Genomic DNA, 14,459 nt, shown 5'->3' with positions numbered 1-14,459 from the left:
AATTTGAAATTGAGGTAGATATGTCTTGAAGTTGGTGATGTGATTCCTTCCATGATGTTAAAGGCAGACAACAATCCTATCACAAGTCTATGGGAAATTTGCTGTGTCTGAATCTCAACTGGTTTCTTTTTTTTACAGGTAGAAAAGCAAAAAGAAGAAGGATGGTTTGCATTGTCAATGCATGTTATGTAAAGGAGGCTGAGCTCAAGTCCTGTATTTTTAAAATATTTTTAATGAACTACAAATAAATCACAATCTCTCTCTCCAGATGTACAGTTTAACTCTGAAGTGTTTTCATGTTGGTGCCATTAATGTGAAAAGGTGTGCAATATGTTTATTGTATTTGTGCCTTACAGAGCAATCTAGGAAGCCCTGGGAATGAGTTTCTGAGCTGGACACACTGCTGTGACCTTGCACCTTTTCATCAAAAATTCTTTTCTGAGGTGGTAAACTCAGGCTGCTGGAGCTTTACAAGTCAGCACCTTGACACCTCTGTTAGGTACACTGAAAGCAGGAGGTTTTAGAAATTGCCTGCAAAACTTTCTGGAGTGTTTATTTCCACAAGATATGGGAATAAAATATCAGGAGGGAGTGATATGAGGGAAGGTACTTGTGTTGAAAAGGAACCTGGAGATTAGGAAGCCGGTCTGTTTCTGGAGGGTAAGGATTTGCATCAGGGAAAATTTATTCCTTCTGTTATGTACAGTTCCTTCCAAAAGTTGTGTTTTCTGTGCAGTTAGCATGTTAGAGATTGCATCTGGACTGGAGGATTGCTTTTCAAAAATCTAATTTAATATTTTTATAGTAAATACAAAGTGACTATTTTAAGTTTAAGTTTAAATCAGTTTAAGTTAAAGTTTAATTCAGAATCTTTACTCACTATGTACTAAAGTATGTGCTCTGATATAACAGAAAACTGACACATATAATTGTATTAAGCTGGTTGCCGTGTGTTTATGTAATTTTCTAATGACCATGGTTCTTATATTGGTTTTATTTGACTTTTTAAAGTAGTCATTATTTTACTAATAATGATTACCTATAAAATGTAAGACTGTGCAAAAATGCTTTGTTATCTGTTCCTTGTCTTTTAGTAAACCTTGCCTAAAACATTTATGGTGGAGATCTAGAAAATGAAAATAATTTGCAAGTCTGGGAAAGAAAATAGCTGCAAGTATCAAAACCAGACTTTTTTTTTAACTGTGGAATTTCCTCCTAAATATAGCAATAGGGTGGAGCCATCCTTTGTCCTTTCAGTCAGTACAGTTTTAGGAGAATTGAGAAAATATTATTTTGTTTTGCTTTCTTTGTAAAGGAAGGGTTCCTCTAAGCAGATCTAGAAAATAAAAAAAAAAGTGGGATTCAAAAGAGGATATGCTCAAATATTCATTGATACTGTCATGGTTTATTTTTCCAGTGTTAACTTTGGGAAGTGAAGAAGGTTTATATTTCAGTAGTTTGTGAAATAACAGTTAAAATTGCTTGGAAGAAATCTCTCAACTCATGAGGAGACAGGAATGCCACAGTTGGGATGGGAACTACATAACCACAGTGCCACAGGTTAATGCTGTTGCCTCTGCTAATGTTTGCTACAAATGCTCTGTAATTAATCTGAGAATTCCTTTTAGGATACAGGATTGGAATGAATCCTTTGAGTAGTCTATTTTCTTTAACTTGGAAGTTTCAAGGTGGAAGAGACACTTCCACTCCAGATGTCTCCAGTCACCTCTCACTACCTCCTCCACAGCCTGTGACTTCCTGTGGTCCAGGCTGGGATCACACAGTGTTCCATGACTGGAAATCAGCTGCCCCTGGGATGTCATGGAAGTGTTTGCTGGAATGCTGAAGGCTAGCAAAGCTCAAGGCAGTGTCTGAGAAACTGCTAGTGCTGTGAGTTTTATGGGAGGGTGGGGATTGGTTTTTTGTCTGTTCTAGACCAAGAAACAAAAACTGCAGCTGTTGCTAGAATTTGACTCACCAACTCAACTTTGCTGCTTGATAAGCAGGATGGCCTGTAGCTGTCTGAAACAAAATGCTGATTCTCATTAGATTGACACCTGGCTCCTGCAGGGAGCTAGTCTTCCTGCATACCTGTTACAAGCAATCAGATTTTATATTTCTTTGTACATATATGCATAAAAGTATACTTGGTCAGGCCTCATACTAACCACAAGTGCCATCAAAGTGAATTCTCTGCCCTTGCTGCCCTGCAGCAAAGCCACATTTTTTTATTCTTAGTTCTATCTCAGTGAAATACCCTACTGTAATATTGTTCTGTCTTATGGTCCCAGCAATAAAGGGAAAGAAAAAAACCAAAACAATTCCATTTGTCTTAGCATCAGTATTAAGTGGGCATAGCACCAAGCCTGACAGTTCAAGAAGTGATTGGACAATACTCTCGGCTACACTGTCATTCTTAGGGCTGTCCTGTGCAGGGCCAGGAGTTGGAATTCAGTGATCCTTGTGGTTCCCTTCCAACTCTGAGTATTCAGTGATTCTGTGATCTTTTGCGTGTGGAAACTTAGAGCCTTTCAAATCACTTCCCTCTTTCAAATGGCTGAAGGGAAGCTGAAAAAGATCAGTGCCTGACATCACAAAGAACTTGTTTCCTTAGAAAAGCCTCCTTGGAAAAAATCCAGTTTCATCTTCCCTTCAGAAAATGTAGGCAGGATTCAGGAGAGATTAAAAAGAATATATATAGCAGCAGAAAGCTGAAAGTGGCAGCAGAAAGCTGAAAGTGGCAGCAGGTGGCTGGAAAGCTGTAGGGAGGCAGAGAAAGCAGGAATGTCTGGTCAGAAGCCACAGCAAGGGCAAGTCTGCACAAAGCCTGCAGCTGCTTTGGTCTTCAAAGAGCTGCTACCAACTGAAAGGGATAGTGCTTGACCACTTCAAACTCATGTTTCCTGTTGCAAATCTGGAGGACAAGGGAGATTAGTTTTGCTGCTTTCTTTCCGTTTCAATTGTTATCACATCTCCATGCCCTATCCACTTCCTGTTTGCTACTTTAGGGTCAAGCCAAGCCTGTGTGTGATGACTTTGTGCCTTCCATTAGTCAGTGAGTGGCAGAGGTTTATGCTGCCAGGAGTGCTGTTTGGCTGCCTTCCTCCTTCACCTCTCCCAGGTCATACTGCAGTGGCTGAAGTCATGCTGGACTACAAGTATGATGTATGTTTGATGTATAGCAGCTGACAGAAATGTACTTTGGAGTCCAGCATGAAAATGAAGATACATGGGCTTATGTTAAATGAGGTAACTTTAGATTCAGTTTTGTTTTGTCTCCAGAGCTCAACACAAGCCTGAAGAGAAAAAGCTACTAACAAATTTAAGAGTGTGTATATGTGCAAAGGGAGATATTTGGTAGTGAAGGTGTTTCTCTGAAGAGTGAGTTCCCCTATAAATGCTTTATAGAAAATCAGTGAGAAATCCTGGGACAGAAATCTCCTCTCTTTGTCCCAAGTGGTGTTCCCAGGCAGGAAATCAGTGGTGTCCTTCTGCTGCAGCTGTTACATTAACCACATGCCATCAGCTTGCAGAAATTTTGTCATGTGAGGCTTGGGGCAGTTTACTTGTGTGTATTTTGAGGCCCAGCACAAGTATGTGCTAGTACCTCCTTTTAAAACATCCATGGTTTTAAACTAAAGAAGGAATTTAGGTTAGATGTTAGGAAGAAATTCTTTACTCAGGGTGTGGTGAGTCTGTGGGCATCAGGCTGGAAGCAGAAGTGAGGGCTGCAGATGACACAAGCCTCTGTGCCTTACAGAAATGCTTCTCTCACCAGTCAAATGCCACATAATTTCAAATGCATCTTTAGCTGAATGCAGGAGATTCTGCCTGAACAGGGAGATGCTTGTAAATGCTTTGTTGAAGTTTCTGGATGAGGCTGATATAAAGAGGAAGAGCTATCATCATTGTAGCTGGAAACAGTTTGCGTGAAAACATGCAACAATGCATCAAGTATTCCCAGAACAAGCCTGGCAGCTCTGTTGCATTCAGAGCAGCCTCTGAAACACAGTAGCTCCCAGGACTGACAAATTCACAGCAAAACTGGACTTGTTCATCAACGGGAAAGAAGCTAAAAGTATATTCTACTCCTTTTTTCTTTGTAAATTCCTCCAAGTCATTTTCTACACTCCTCTGGCTGCCATTATGCAAAGCTCTGGCACTTTGACAAGTTCTCAGATTTCTGTCAACAAGTCATCTTGGACTTTTCAGCAGTCCTATTTATTAATGACTTTCATTTCACCACTTTTTCAGTTTGTTTCTTACGGCAGGATATCCAGAAACAACTGTCTAAAATTATCAGAGTAAATAGGGAAGGCATGAGGCATCCAATTCAAAATTTAATAAATGGGCTATACCCACACCCCTCACGAGTCTAGGAAGGAAATTGTGCTTTAAAGATTTTCTTGAACATAATATATTAAGTTTTACCAATATTTCTTCAGAAAAAGATAAATGGGAAAGCAGCATAAAGCTTTCCCCAGAAGAGGCTAATTAGGAGATACAATAGAAATACTAGTCAGAAGTCCATAACGAGAAGGGAGAAGGAAACAAATCTTCCATATCTCAGTGTAATGATCTGGTGCTTAATGATAGGAAATGAGAAACATAAACAAGAAAAAGAGGAAGGAGCTGGCAGTAAAAGTACAGTGGGGAAGGAACAGATCACCCAGAGCAACTACTCTGGGAGGCTCTGATAGATACCATTGACAATAGGGGCAGAAAAACAAGTTTAAAGAGGACTTCATTTCAAGTAAATCTTGGGTCAAATGAGAATAATTAGCCATCCATCAATTCTTGTGACAAAAGTAAAACATTAGCTTAATTTTAATGACATTTTCATTTCTTCATTTATGTAACTGTACTCCTTTATTGTCCTTCAGTGTCTGTAAATTAACACATTGTTTTTTCATCCATAAATTTTGTTCAGTTACAAAGCAAACTGTGAATAATCAAAGATGGGAGAGGTTCTCTCTTGCAGTGCTTTGCAGACCAATGTGCTTAATTGAAGATATTCAGAGGGCTCCAGTTAACATGTGCATTAAGTTGCCTTCCACTGTTTAGGATGTAGTGGCACAGGGGCTTCCTCCACTGACTGACAGTACCCAAGAAAGCAATATTATGGGGAAAGTAACCAAAGTGAATAATGAGTTTGTACTAATGCAGCTCCTGTTTTGTGTGTCTGGGTTAGTTTAGTTTTTGTGGGTTTGTTTGTTTTGGTTTGGTTTTTTTTCTGTATTTCTGCTTTCCTTTCTTTCCCCAAGTCTCACAGGGCTCCCTCAGCCCATTTCACAACTTCCTCTAATCATCCCAAGAGTGCTCCTGCTTTGTGCTGCTAGCTCATAAATACGTTACTCAGTAGCAAGCTGTGCTCCAACCAGGGCAGGTGCTCAGATCAGCTGGGCTGGATCCTCAGCTTTCTTCTGCCACTGCCAGTCATGGTTTATTCCACCATCTCTCTGCAGTGATAGAAGGTGGTGCTCTTCTCTAGGTAGCTCACCTTTTCTGCACAAAGGTGACATTATGACACTTCTCCTGTTTTCTTCCCACACCTGTGTTTACTCTTTATTTTTAGGGCCATTTATTATTCTTTCCTCCAGCACACTTTCTTTGTGACAGTATTGAATATTGCTATCAAGTCATCTTGTCTCGCAATTACTGTGGTTTTTATCCCCTCTAACTTCTGCAGCTACTGCACTTGCTAATAGTCTGAAGAAGGTTGTTTGGAACATCTTCTTTTGATTGGCTTTGAGATTGTAGATACTTCATTATGACCTAAAACTTTGATCTTGTATTACAACATAAAAGACACAGAAATGTTTGAGTGTATCAGAAGATGATTCCTGTATTAAGCCACTGGGCATCAGAGTGGCATTAACATCTGTTACAGGGACAGTATCTGTTTGTGCTACATAAAGATATTAAATATTTATCCAATGCTCTGTACATGGACTCTCTGGTTCTAAAAACGAAAACCTGACTTGGAGATCTTCCTGGTTGACTTAGGGAACTGAAACTCCAGAAGTCACAAATACTTTTCACATTACATTGCTATTCAAAAGGGGCAGCAGGATGGGACAGGTAAGATACTGAATGTCCTGGGCAAACTAATGGAGCAGTTGGTAAAAAGCTCAATTATTATGGGCTGAATGTGGCACACTGGAGGACACTTTAAAGAGCTTTTTCAAAACAAGGAAAATTGGTTTCAGTCTTTGAAGAGCTTACACATCAGACTGATAGAAGCAACCGTGTAATGCTCTCAAAGTCCAAGGGCCATCATGCAGGGCTTCACTGACGTTGGACTTTCCAACCCTGGCTTGTGCAGTATTCCTAATTTCCAGTGAATGAAGGCAGCCGCCAGCTGGTGGCAGTCGCAGGGAAGCCTGGCAGCCTTGCACTGTCTTAGTGAAAGTTTCACCGCTCTCGCTCACAACTGTGCAGCTAGTTTTCCAGTAATTCGAAGGAAAAACTACCGAGGCCTGAAGGCGCCCAGCAGCCCGACACAAAGCCTGCAGAGGCCAATCAGGCGGTAAACATGGAAGTTTTGAACTGGAAACGTGATCTGCAGGCGCTGGGGTGGGAGGGGAAGGGGCCGTTTCCTGTACAACCGTCGGAGACAGCCCCGCAGGTGCCAGAGGAGGGGAGCAGCGGACCCGTCCCTCCGCGCCTCGGTGAGGAGGACGAGGATAAGGAGGGCCGCCAGATCCTCCTCTCCGGCCGCCTTCGCCCCTCACAGTGTGGCTCCTCAAGGGGCGGGCGGCACCGGGGCGGGGAACGAGCCCGTGGTGCGTGGCGTTCCCGAGGGGAGCCGTCCGAGAGGGGGCTGCTGGCATGTCGGCCCCGCGCTGCGCCCAGCCCTGCGTGTCGCCGCGGCTGCTGCGCTGCGCTGCCTGCACTCGCTGTGCGAGCCGCCGGACGGATCGCCGGGCGCCGCCCGCCCCGTCCCGTGCTCGGTGTGCCACACCGAGGTGCCGCTGCCGGCCGGCGGCGTGGGGCAGCTCCCCCCGACTGCCCGGCTGGGAGCCGCGTGCGGCCGGTCGGTGCCCGAGCCGCGGCGTCCGCCTCTGCCGCTCTGCTGCCGGGCGCGTAGGTGAGGGGCGGCGGCAGGCCCGGCGGGGACACCGGCACACCGCGGCTGGGGGGCGGCGGGCAGGGACCCACTCGGAGTGAGCCAGAGCAAGAACTATCGCCGGGTTTTTACTCACCACCCCTGCCTGAAGTATGATTGCAGGATGTTCTGCAGTCGGGGACAAGCAAGCTGCTAGTGTAGAATCATACTGGATTTGGAAGGGACCCAAAAGGATCATGGAGTCCAAGTCCTGGCCCAAGACAACCCCAGGACTTCCACGTGCCTTTGAGTGTTGTCCAAACACTTCTTGAGCTTCCTGAGACTAGGTCTATCAACCGTGTTATTGGCCATTAAGTCCAAAATCAAGCCACCTTTGCCTGTAGTGGTGTCCACATGCTGGTTTGCATCCCAGTTTAGTGTTACTGGGCAAAGGCATGAGTATGGGCAAGTACTAGCAGGACAAGAGCCTCACATGCTGTACTGTCCCACTTTGGAAAAGGCACATCTCCTAAAGGAAAATGGGGAAATTAAGCTGCCGCTCTACCTCTCTCTACCTCCAGGACCATTTACAGTGTGTATGTGTGAAGGCACCCCTAGGCAAAATGAAAGGAGAGCTGTGGAAGTCCTGCCTAGCATGGTTGCTACCTGCTGATGATCAACCCATGTGCTTGCCTGTTACATGTTGTGAAATTATTGCAGAAGGAAGAGGTAACTGCAAAAGAGTTTGGAGTTGAAGAGCAGAGGGATGCAGTGGCCTGTAAGCCAGGCATAGTGAGCACTATAGAAGAAAAGTGATGTAAAGCCTGAATGGCTTTCTGAAGCAAGGAGGTGACAAGCAGAGGCAGAAAAACACGCAACAGCACATGCCAGGGAAGCATCAGCCTAGGTTAAGCAACTCAGCCTGTTCCCTCCACTTTTGCTGCTCCTTTCTGCTTGATTAGCAAATTCTTTCCCCAGAAGGAACCGAAACATATTCCTCCCTGCCCTGACCCCCTGCACACGCCTTCAGGGAAAATGTTTAAGCTCTTAGTTACCTTTCCACTGCGGGTGTAATTTTCATCATACCATTCCAATTAGCTAATGGCTCATACCCCGTGGAGCTGCTGAAGAGTGATAAGAGACCTTGAATAGCAGCGTGCTGCTCTGCCAGGGATAACTGCGGAAGGGAAAAAGCAGCAGAAAATGTCACCCACTTCCTATAGTATTTACTGCTATCATTGTTTCACCCCATTGGCATCTACAGACTCTCACTTGATTTAGTTGATATCAGAGCAGAACAAGGGCTAAGGAAAACCATTTTAAAAGGATTTCCTGGTGTGTAGGGAAGGTTTCTATGGTTCTGAGTGCCATCTTTGTGTTCCTCGTAACAAGTGAGAAAGGTCTTAGGCTGAAGTCATGCAACACTGGAAGGCTTTGAAAATGTGGTGTATCCAAGAGAGGTTAGTGGGAAGCAAAAGGAGGAGCACAAGAGCCTGTGGTGAGGTTACTTTGTGTTATCAGAGCATCTGCAGAGCCTGGTCCTTGGAGTATGTATTTGCTTATGGCTTGGAGCTCCCATCGCAACTGCCACGAGTCATTAGTGAAGGAGACAAGTAAGGAGAGCGGTGATTTACATACATCCTTCTCAATAACTAACTTCCAATATCCAAAACAGGAGAGAATGGAAATATTCTAGTGCTGGCCTGTGACATGGTGGATGTCTGGGTTATAACAGGTCCAATCCAAGTGAGAGGAATGTTACATTTGTCTTTACAAATAAGTTGTAGATCTGTTGGTAGATAAAGTTAGCACCTAGAGATAAAAGAAACAATGGGAGGGATTACACTGATTAATGAATGGAAAAAAAGAGATTTGCCTTTACAAACAAACTGTAGGTTTTCTGGTAAATGAAACTGGGTAACAGAAGATGAAACAAGCAACGGGGGGAGGGGGGGGCTGGGGAGCGGGGGGGGGGGGCGGGGGGAGAAGTATGAATTCTACAAGAATTAAAAATTAAAAGGGAGGGTTATATATTAGAGGGGAATGTCAGGTGTCAGGCGTTCCGGGAAGTCTGTGCCTCTCGAGTACCTCAGCCAGTGGGGAAAGAGAGAGGGAAATGCGGCTGGGAAATTAGGATAAAAGCAGGCTGCATCCTCCAAAAATCCGAGAGATCCCAGGGGAATGCCCCATGGCCTCTCCCTTTATTCGAATAAAGCAAAAATGACTCCTCTGTCTCCTTTTTGGACATAAACCTCTGGCGTTTGTGGATTAATTTTCCTTATAAAAACATACAGCTTTAACAGCTGTAGAACTTTCTCTGGGGGATGTCCCCTGGAATTTTTTTTATCCCTGTGAAACCACTTGCTCTGCTCGGGATCCCAGTGTAGGGCTGAAGCCACGGGCAGCGGGAGCGGGAATGGTGTCGGGGGCGGCAGCGAGAGCGGGGACGGGGCAGGAGCAGGGAGCGATACTGGAGACAACAGCGGCCCCGCGGGGACAGGAGCGGGGACGGGGCAGGACCAAGGACGGGAGCAGAGACAGGAGCAGGAGCGGCGATGGGTCCGGCGGCAGGGACAGGGAGTGAGTGCGGAATCAGGAATGGGGACGGGAGCAGAGCCAGAGGCAGTCCCGCAGGGACAGGAGCGGGGAGCTGGGACAGGAACAGGAATGGGAGCAGGGTAAAACTTTCTCTGAAGGACTTATTCATAACACTGACCATGCAGTCAGGGAGGTTCCAGGAGCCTGAGATCAATCCCTAATGAGCTCCTCCTTTGTGTGGAGCCTAGTTCTCAGGGGAGTGCAAGTCCTTTCTGAGAATTTCAGTGGAGACGGGGAGCAGTGCACACTATGACTTGCAGCCTGTGGCAAATAGGCATTTGCAAAGGATCTCAGTTTTTGTATTTTGTATCCAACATGCAGAAAATGATTGGTGGTTACTCCTGCCGAGGAGACAGAAGAAAACAGCCTCCCATGCTGTGACAGAGCTGGAGAACACCAAGGACTGCAGCCAGGCTGGGAAGCCTCTCCTGTGCCCCTCCCATCCCACAGAGGAGCTCCAGCTGTTCCGTGAGCAGTGTGAGCAGCCCGTGTGCCGGGAGTGCGTTCTGCGCAGACACCGTCAGCACTCCTTTGACTTCACCAGCAGTCTCATCCACAAGCGTGGAGACGCCCTGCGGGAGCTGCTGAAGAGCAGCCAGCAGGACATGGACACCCTGGAGGATGTGCTGAGCCAGGTTGATGGGCAGTCACGCAGAGGCTGTGGCCACAGAGATCTGCCTGTTTGCCAGGGGCTATGTGAAAGCAATTAAAGAGCACCAAGACCAGCTGCTGAAGCAGCTGGAGGACTTGAAGGTGCAGAAGGAAAACCTGCTGCCCTTGCAGAAGGCCCAGCTGCAGCAGTTGCTGCTGCACGAGAGAAGGCGTGGAGTTCACAGAGCACTTGCTGATGAGCGGCTAAGATGTGGAGATCCTCATCACCAAAGGGGTGGTGTCCAGCCGTCTGACAAAGCTCAACAGCACTGTTTATAGTACCCATCCCAGTGTGGATGATAGGATCCAGTTCTCTCCTCACGAGAGGGCAGGACAGTGTTGCGGCTATGAAGTTTTTGGGGCCATCCTCGATAAAGTGGTTGATCCAGCCAGATGTACCCTGCATGGGGAAGGTAATGTGGTGCTGTATACAGCATCTGAATGGGAGTGCACTGCTCCCTGAAGTGACCCCCCTGCTCTCTGTACCTACATGGTGTGCAGCTCCTGGTACTGTTGACTCCCTGATGTACAGGTGTTGACCAGGGGTGGAGGTAGAGCTCCGGCAGAGGTTGTATTGGCTGCCTATGGGAGCTGTGCTGAGCAGGAGCCAGGTAACTTTTCTCATCCAGACATGCAGAGCATGTGGCACTACCTTCCACAATATCACCAGCCTCAGCATGGGGCTGAGGCATGAGGGGGGCTCACTCAGGGGATGGGAATGGCACCTGCAATAGCAGGACATGATGATAGCTGGTGGTCCAAGCTGTTCCAATGTACCTTTCTTCCTTAAGTGTACCTATGATGTAGGATGATGTGTGCCTGAGGTATTTCTGGATTTCTCTTGGTGGGGTAGAGCTTTCCACATTAACTCAGTTTCTTGACTGTATACATTTGCTACATGGGTTGCTGAAAGCTGTCTGGCTTATATTCTGTCTTCTTAATGGTGTTTTCTGGAAGTAATTGCTTGCTGAAGCTGTGAATTTACCCCATTTCTGTGGGCTCTTATCTGATGGGATAATCTGGCTTGTAAGTGTGTCATCTTCTGCCTTTTCAATGTGCAGGTTGCTACAAATCCTTGCAGTGCAACTGGCTTTGTGTGACTTCCTTTGCATAGTAATTGCAGCTTCCAGTAGCGGGGGTGTGTGAAAACCACACACCAGGCCAATCTAGGCCAAACTCTGGTTTACATTTAAAGCAATTTTCTGCCAGTCTGTGTTACACAGTGGCCAACTCTGGAGAAGCCTCACTCCATGTTTAGGCCAAGAGTTCAACTCCCTTACTTGTTTAATCCTAGCCATCTTCCCTGTCCTTCACCTGCATATGTCATCTTGTGTTTTGTGTGTTTTTAAGATAGAACTGACTTATTCCTTTTTCTGTGCTTGATCAGTGTCTTTGGCCATAGCCAAAGCAGCTGGCATGGGGTTCTGGATGCCTATGTATTGCTTTATTCAACAGGCAAGGGGATGGAAATCATCATCTTTCTCCAGCTTTTGAGATGAGTTGTTCTTTCTTTATGGAGCCCTAGCAATTTTGGCTCTGAATATGCTGATTTCTCCTCAGGACATTTTAGAGAAGTCCTGGGGCCAAAGCCTATAACACACCAGGATCTTCTGGCCCACTTTGAGTTGAGCTGCTGGTGCCTCTTCTCTTGCAGGTGGGTACCAAGGCTGTGGCCACGGGCACAGAGGTCACCCTGGCTGCCACCACTGGTCATGCTGTGCACAAGTGAAGGACAGTGCAGAGTGTTCGTGTGAGCCACCCAGTGACACCTCATAGAGGAGTTTGCTCAGGACAGTGGCCCTCTGAGCAGCCAGGTGAGCTCCTGGGAGTTCAGGGCACTGCTACTGGCTGCTCCAGAAACACAAATGATCCATGAGGATCTGTATGATTGATCCCTGCATAGCCTTGCTGCCAGCAAACAGTGTGATGGGTCGGAGTTGAGGGATGGGGGTGAGGGAAAACAAAACTGTGGCTTATGTTCCACCCAGGGGTGAGTATGCAATTATTTTGTGCTCAAACAGGAGCAAATTCTGGGAATCTGCTGCCTATACTTCTGAGGACTTGTGGCTCGTGGGGACATACCATAAGGGGAAACTCAGTCTGAGCAGTTGCCTCACAGGAAGGTCAAGAAGTGTCCTATTCTGCAGGGGAACAGTCTCTGCTATCCTTCTTGATGAGGTTAAAGCTACTCATTTGGGCACATTCCAAAGGGTTTGTGGTCATGCCTTAGAAAGGCTTGGCAATCTGAATATGGCTTCTGGCTCCCTGTTGGATACACATCTGGATTCCAGCCTTGGATGTGTGCACATAGCACAGTCATGCTTCTGGAAGCTACTCTTCGTTTGCAACTCCTACACTTTCTCCATGTAAACTGTAGTCACATTATATCCTGTCTGCAAAGTAAGGGCAAGGTGAGTTAGTAATGTATCTGCAGAAAGGCCCAGAAAAGTCTCATGGCATTGATAGGAGCAGGAATCAGAGTATCGTTCACCTGCTCTGTATGTTCTCCATGGAGATGATGTGGGACACAGTGCTGCTGGGTGTGATACGGGAGCAAAGGGAGTGCCCAGCTCATCAAGGGAAGATCTGGGGGCAGTTTGAGCATAAGTAGGAGTCACAGACACAAGTTTGCAATTATCTGTGCAGAGCTGGAGCACAGGAGATGGAACATAGCAAAACTCCTAGATTTGGCTTGTGCAACCTTTGCAAGGCACTTATCAACCCAGAGTTGGGGAAATGACAATTGTGATAAGGAGCAGGAGGCACTCCCCTGGAAGAGCAATTGCCACCCTGCTGGCTGCTTCCAGCTGCTTGCCTGGGTGAAGCAGACACCCTGAATACCTTCCTTTGCAAAACACATTTCTGTCATTGAGGCTGGAACACCACTGTCCTGAGGGTAACCTGCAGGTGTGTTTGCTAGGGACTGCTAATACTGCCTGAGGAGCTGGGTACAAAGGTCCTGCTGTTAGTCACTTAGGGAGAGAAAAGCTGCTCCACTGTCCACATCAAGGATTGGATCTTGCTTTCTGCATTATGCAGTAAATAGTAGATAGTAGAAAATAAATAGTAGAAAGCTGCACTGTTTGCTTGTTTAGCCTTGAAAGTCTCTCTTTTGTTCTTTGTTCCTCTTACAAAGCCAGTTTTGGAACTCCTTCCCAGCAAAGGAGATAGATATCTTTATGCAAATGCTGTTTATAGCTTTCCATTAATCATCCAGAAAACTTCCCTGTCAAACAATCAGGGAAGGGCAGGTGGTTTAAATCTCCAAATTTGGCAGTTTAAATCTCCAAGTTGCTGAGTCTGAAATTTCAAAGTGAAAGTTTAGTTTGAGATAACCTTTAATGGAAGAAGTAGTTACTCATTCTCATCCTTGCTATGTATGTGTATGGAGTTGTGAGATGTTACATAGTGATTAATGTTATTATGGAAATGCACTATGGGATCAATATAAACAAGAATATTGAATTCAAAGTAAAGCATGTACATGAGACATAGGAAAAGATAAAAGATTTTGTTATATCTGTTAAAATACTTTTCTGTGTTTTTTTGTTTTATGTATTTTTACTTTGACACTATAATCATTAATTGTATCCACTTTTTATGTATAAGAAAAAACAGGCTTGTGCGAACAGCAACAGATTTGTCCCTGCTGTTACCTGCTTGCTAGGAGTGTAACCTGACAACATGCTCAAGCCTTGCCTCGACCTGGTGGGGGCTTGTGGCCACTGCTGCCTGAGTCCTAGTCAATGTTCAAGCTTGTTCAGACTTGCACCCCAGCACAGTGGGCATGTCACAGCCCACCAAGAAACTGCCTATAAAAGGGGCAGTGACCAAAGGTGAGATGGATGTGTTGGCAGAGCACAGACTCCCCACGTACCCAGCACTGTGTTGCCTGTTCCTTATCAACAAATCAGTAAATTGCCTTATTGATTGACCTACCCTATCGTGGTGAGTAATTTATAACAGAGTCAATGCTCAGTGCAGAATGTGATGTCAACCAAAATGCCTATTTTTTGTGTCTTTCTAACTCTTGCTCCCCCACCCCACTAGCTGTGCTGTTTTTTCTCAGCGCCTCCATGCTGTCTTGCAGAGGGAACACATTAGGACAGCACTATCTTCTAGGCACATAATTTCTGACTAAAAACATCTTAGTCCTCTCAGA

The 14,459-nt window shown here is 45.8% G+C and overlaps 2 protein-coding genes across 5 annotated transcripts in view; both read left to right on the top strand.

The window, feature by feature from the left end:
* The window catches only part of SPICE1 (spindle and centriole associated protein 1), a 28,196-nt gene extending 23,038 nt beyond the window's left edge, over window positions 1–5,158 (top strand). For 2 of the 4 annotated variants that reach the window (XM_079306271.1, XM_079306274.1), the window contains exon 17: window positions 139–5,158. In XM_079306271.1, the coding sequence (XP_079162397.1) occupies window positions 139–192 (54 nt within the window). In that variant the 3' untranslated portion in view covers window positions 193–5,158. The remainder of the gene's footprint in view (window positions 1–138) is intronic. The other 2 variants (XM_079306272.1, XM_079306273.1) reach the window with 1 other exon arrangement.
* A 1,673-nt stretch (window positions 5,159–6,831) lies between these two features.
* On the top strand, window positions 6,832–11,028 carry TRIM45 (tripartite motif containing 45; the record flags this gene model as incomplete). The annotated part of the gene is given in 8 exon segments (XM_079316369.1): window positions 6,832–6,877; window positions 6,880–7,027; window positions 7,029–7,069; window positions 7,072–7,090; window positions 9,996–10,298; window positions 10,300–10,455; window positions 10,457–10,502; window positions 10,506–11,028. Coding segments are annotated over 8 exon segments (1,014 nt in total). The 3' UTR covers window positions 10,761–11,028.
* Window positions 11,029–14,459: the final 3,431 nt, after the last annotated feature.

The sequence above is a fragment of the Erithacus rubecula genome (assembly GCF_903797595.1).
Source record: "Erithacus rubecula genome assembly, chromosome: 1".
NCBI lineage: Eukaryota > Metazoa > Chordata > Aves > Passeriformes > Muscicapidae > Erithacus > Erithacus rubecula.
Note: the sequence above shows the minus strand (reverse complement) of the source record. Positions and strands in the feature narration are given on the sequence as shown.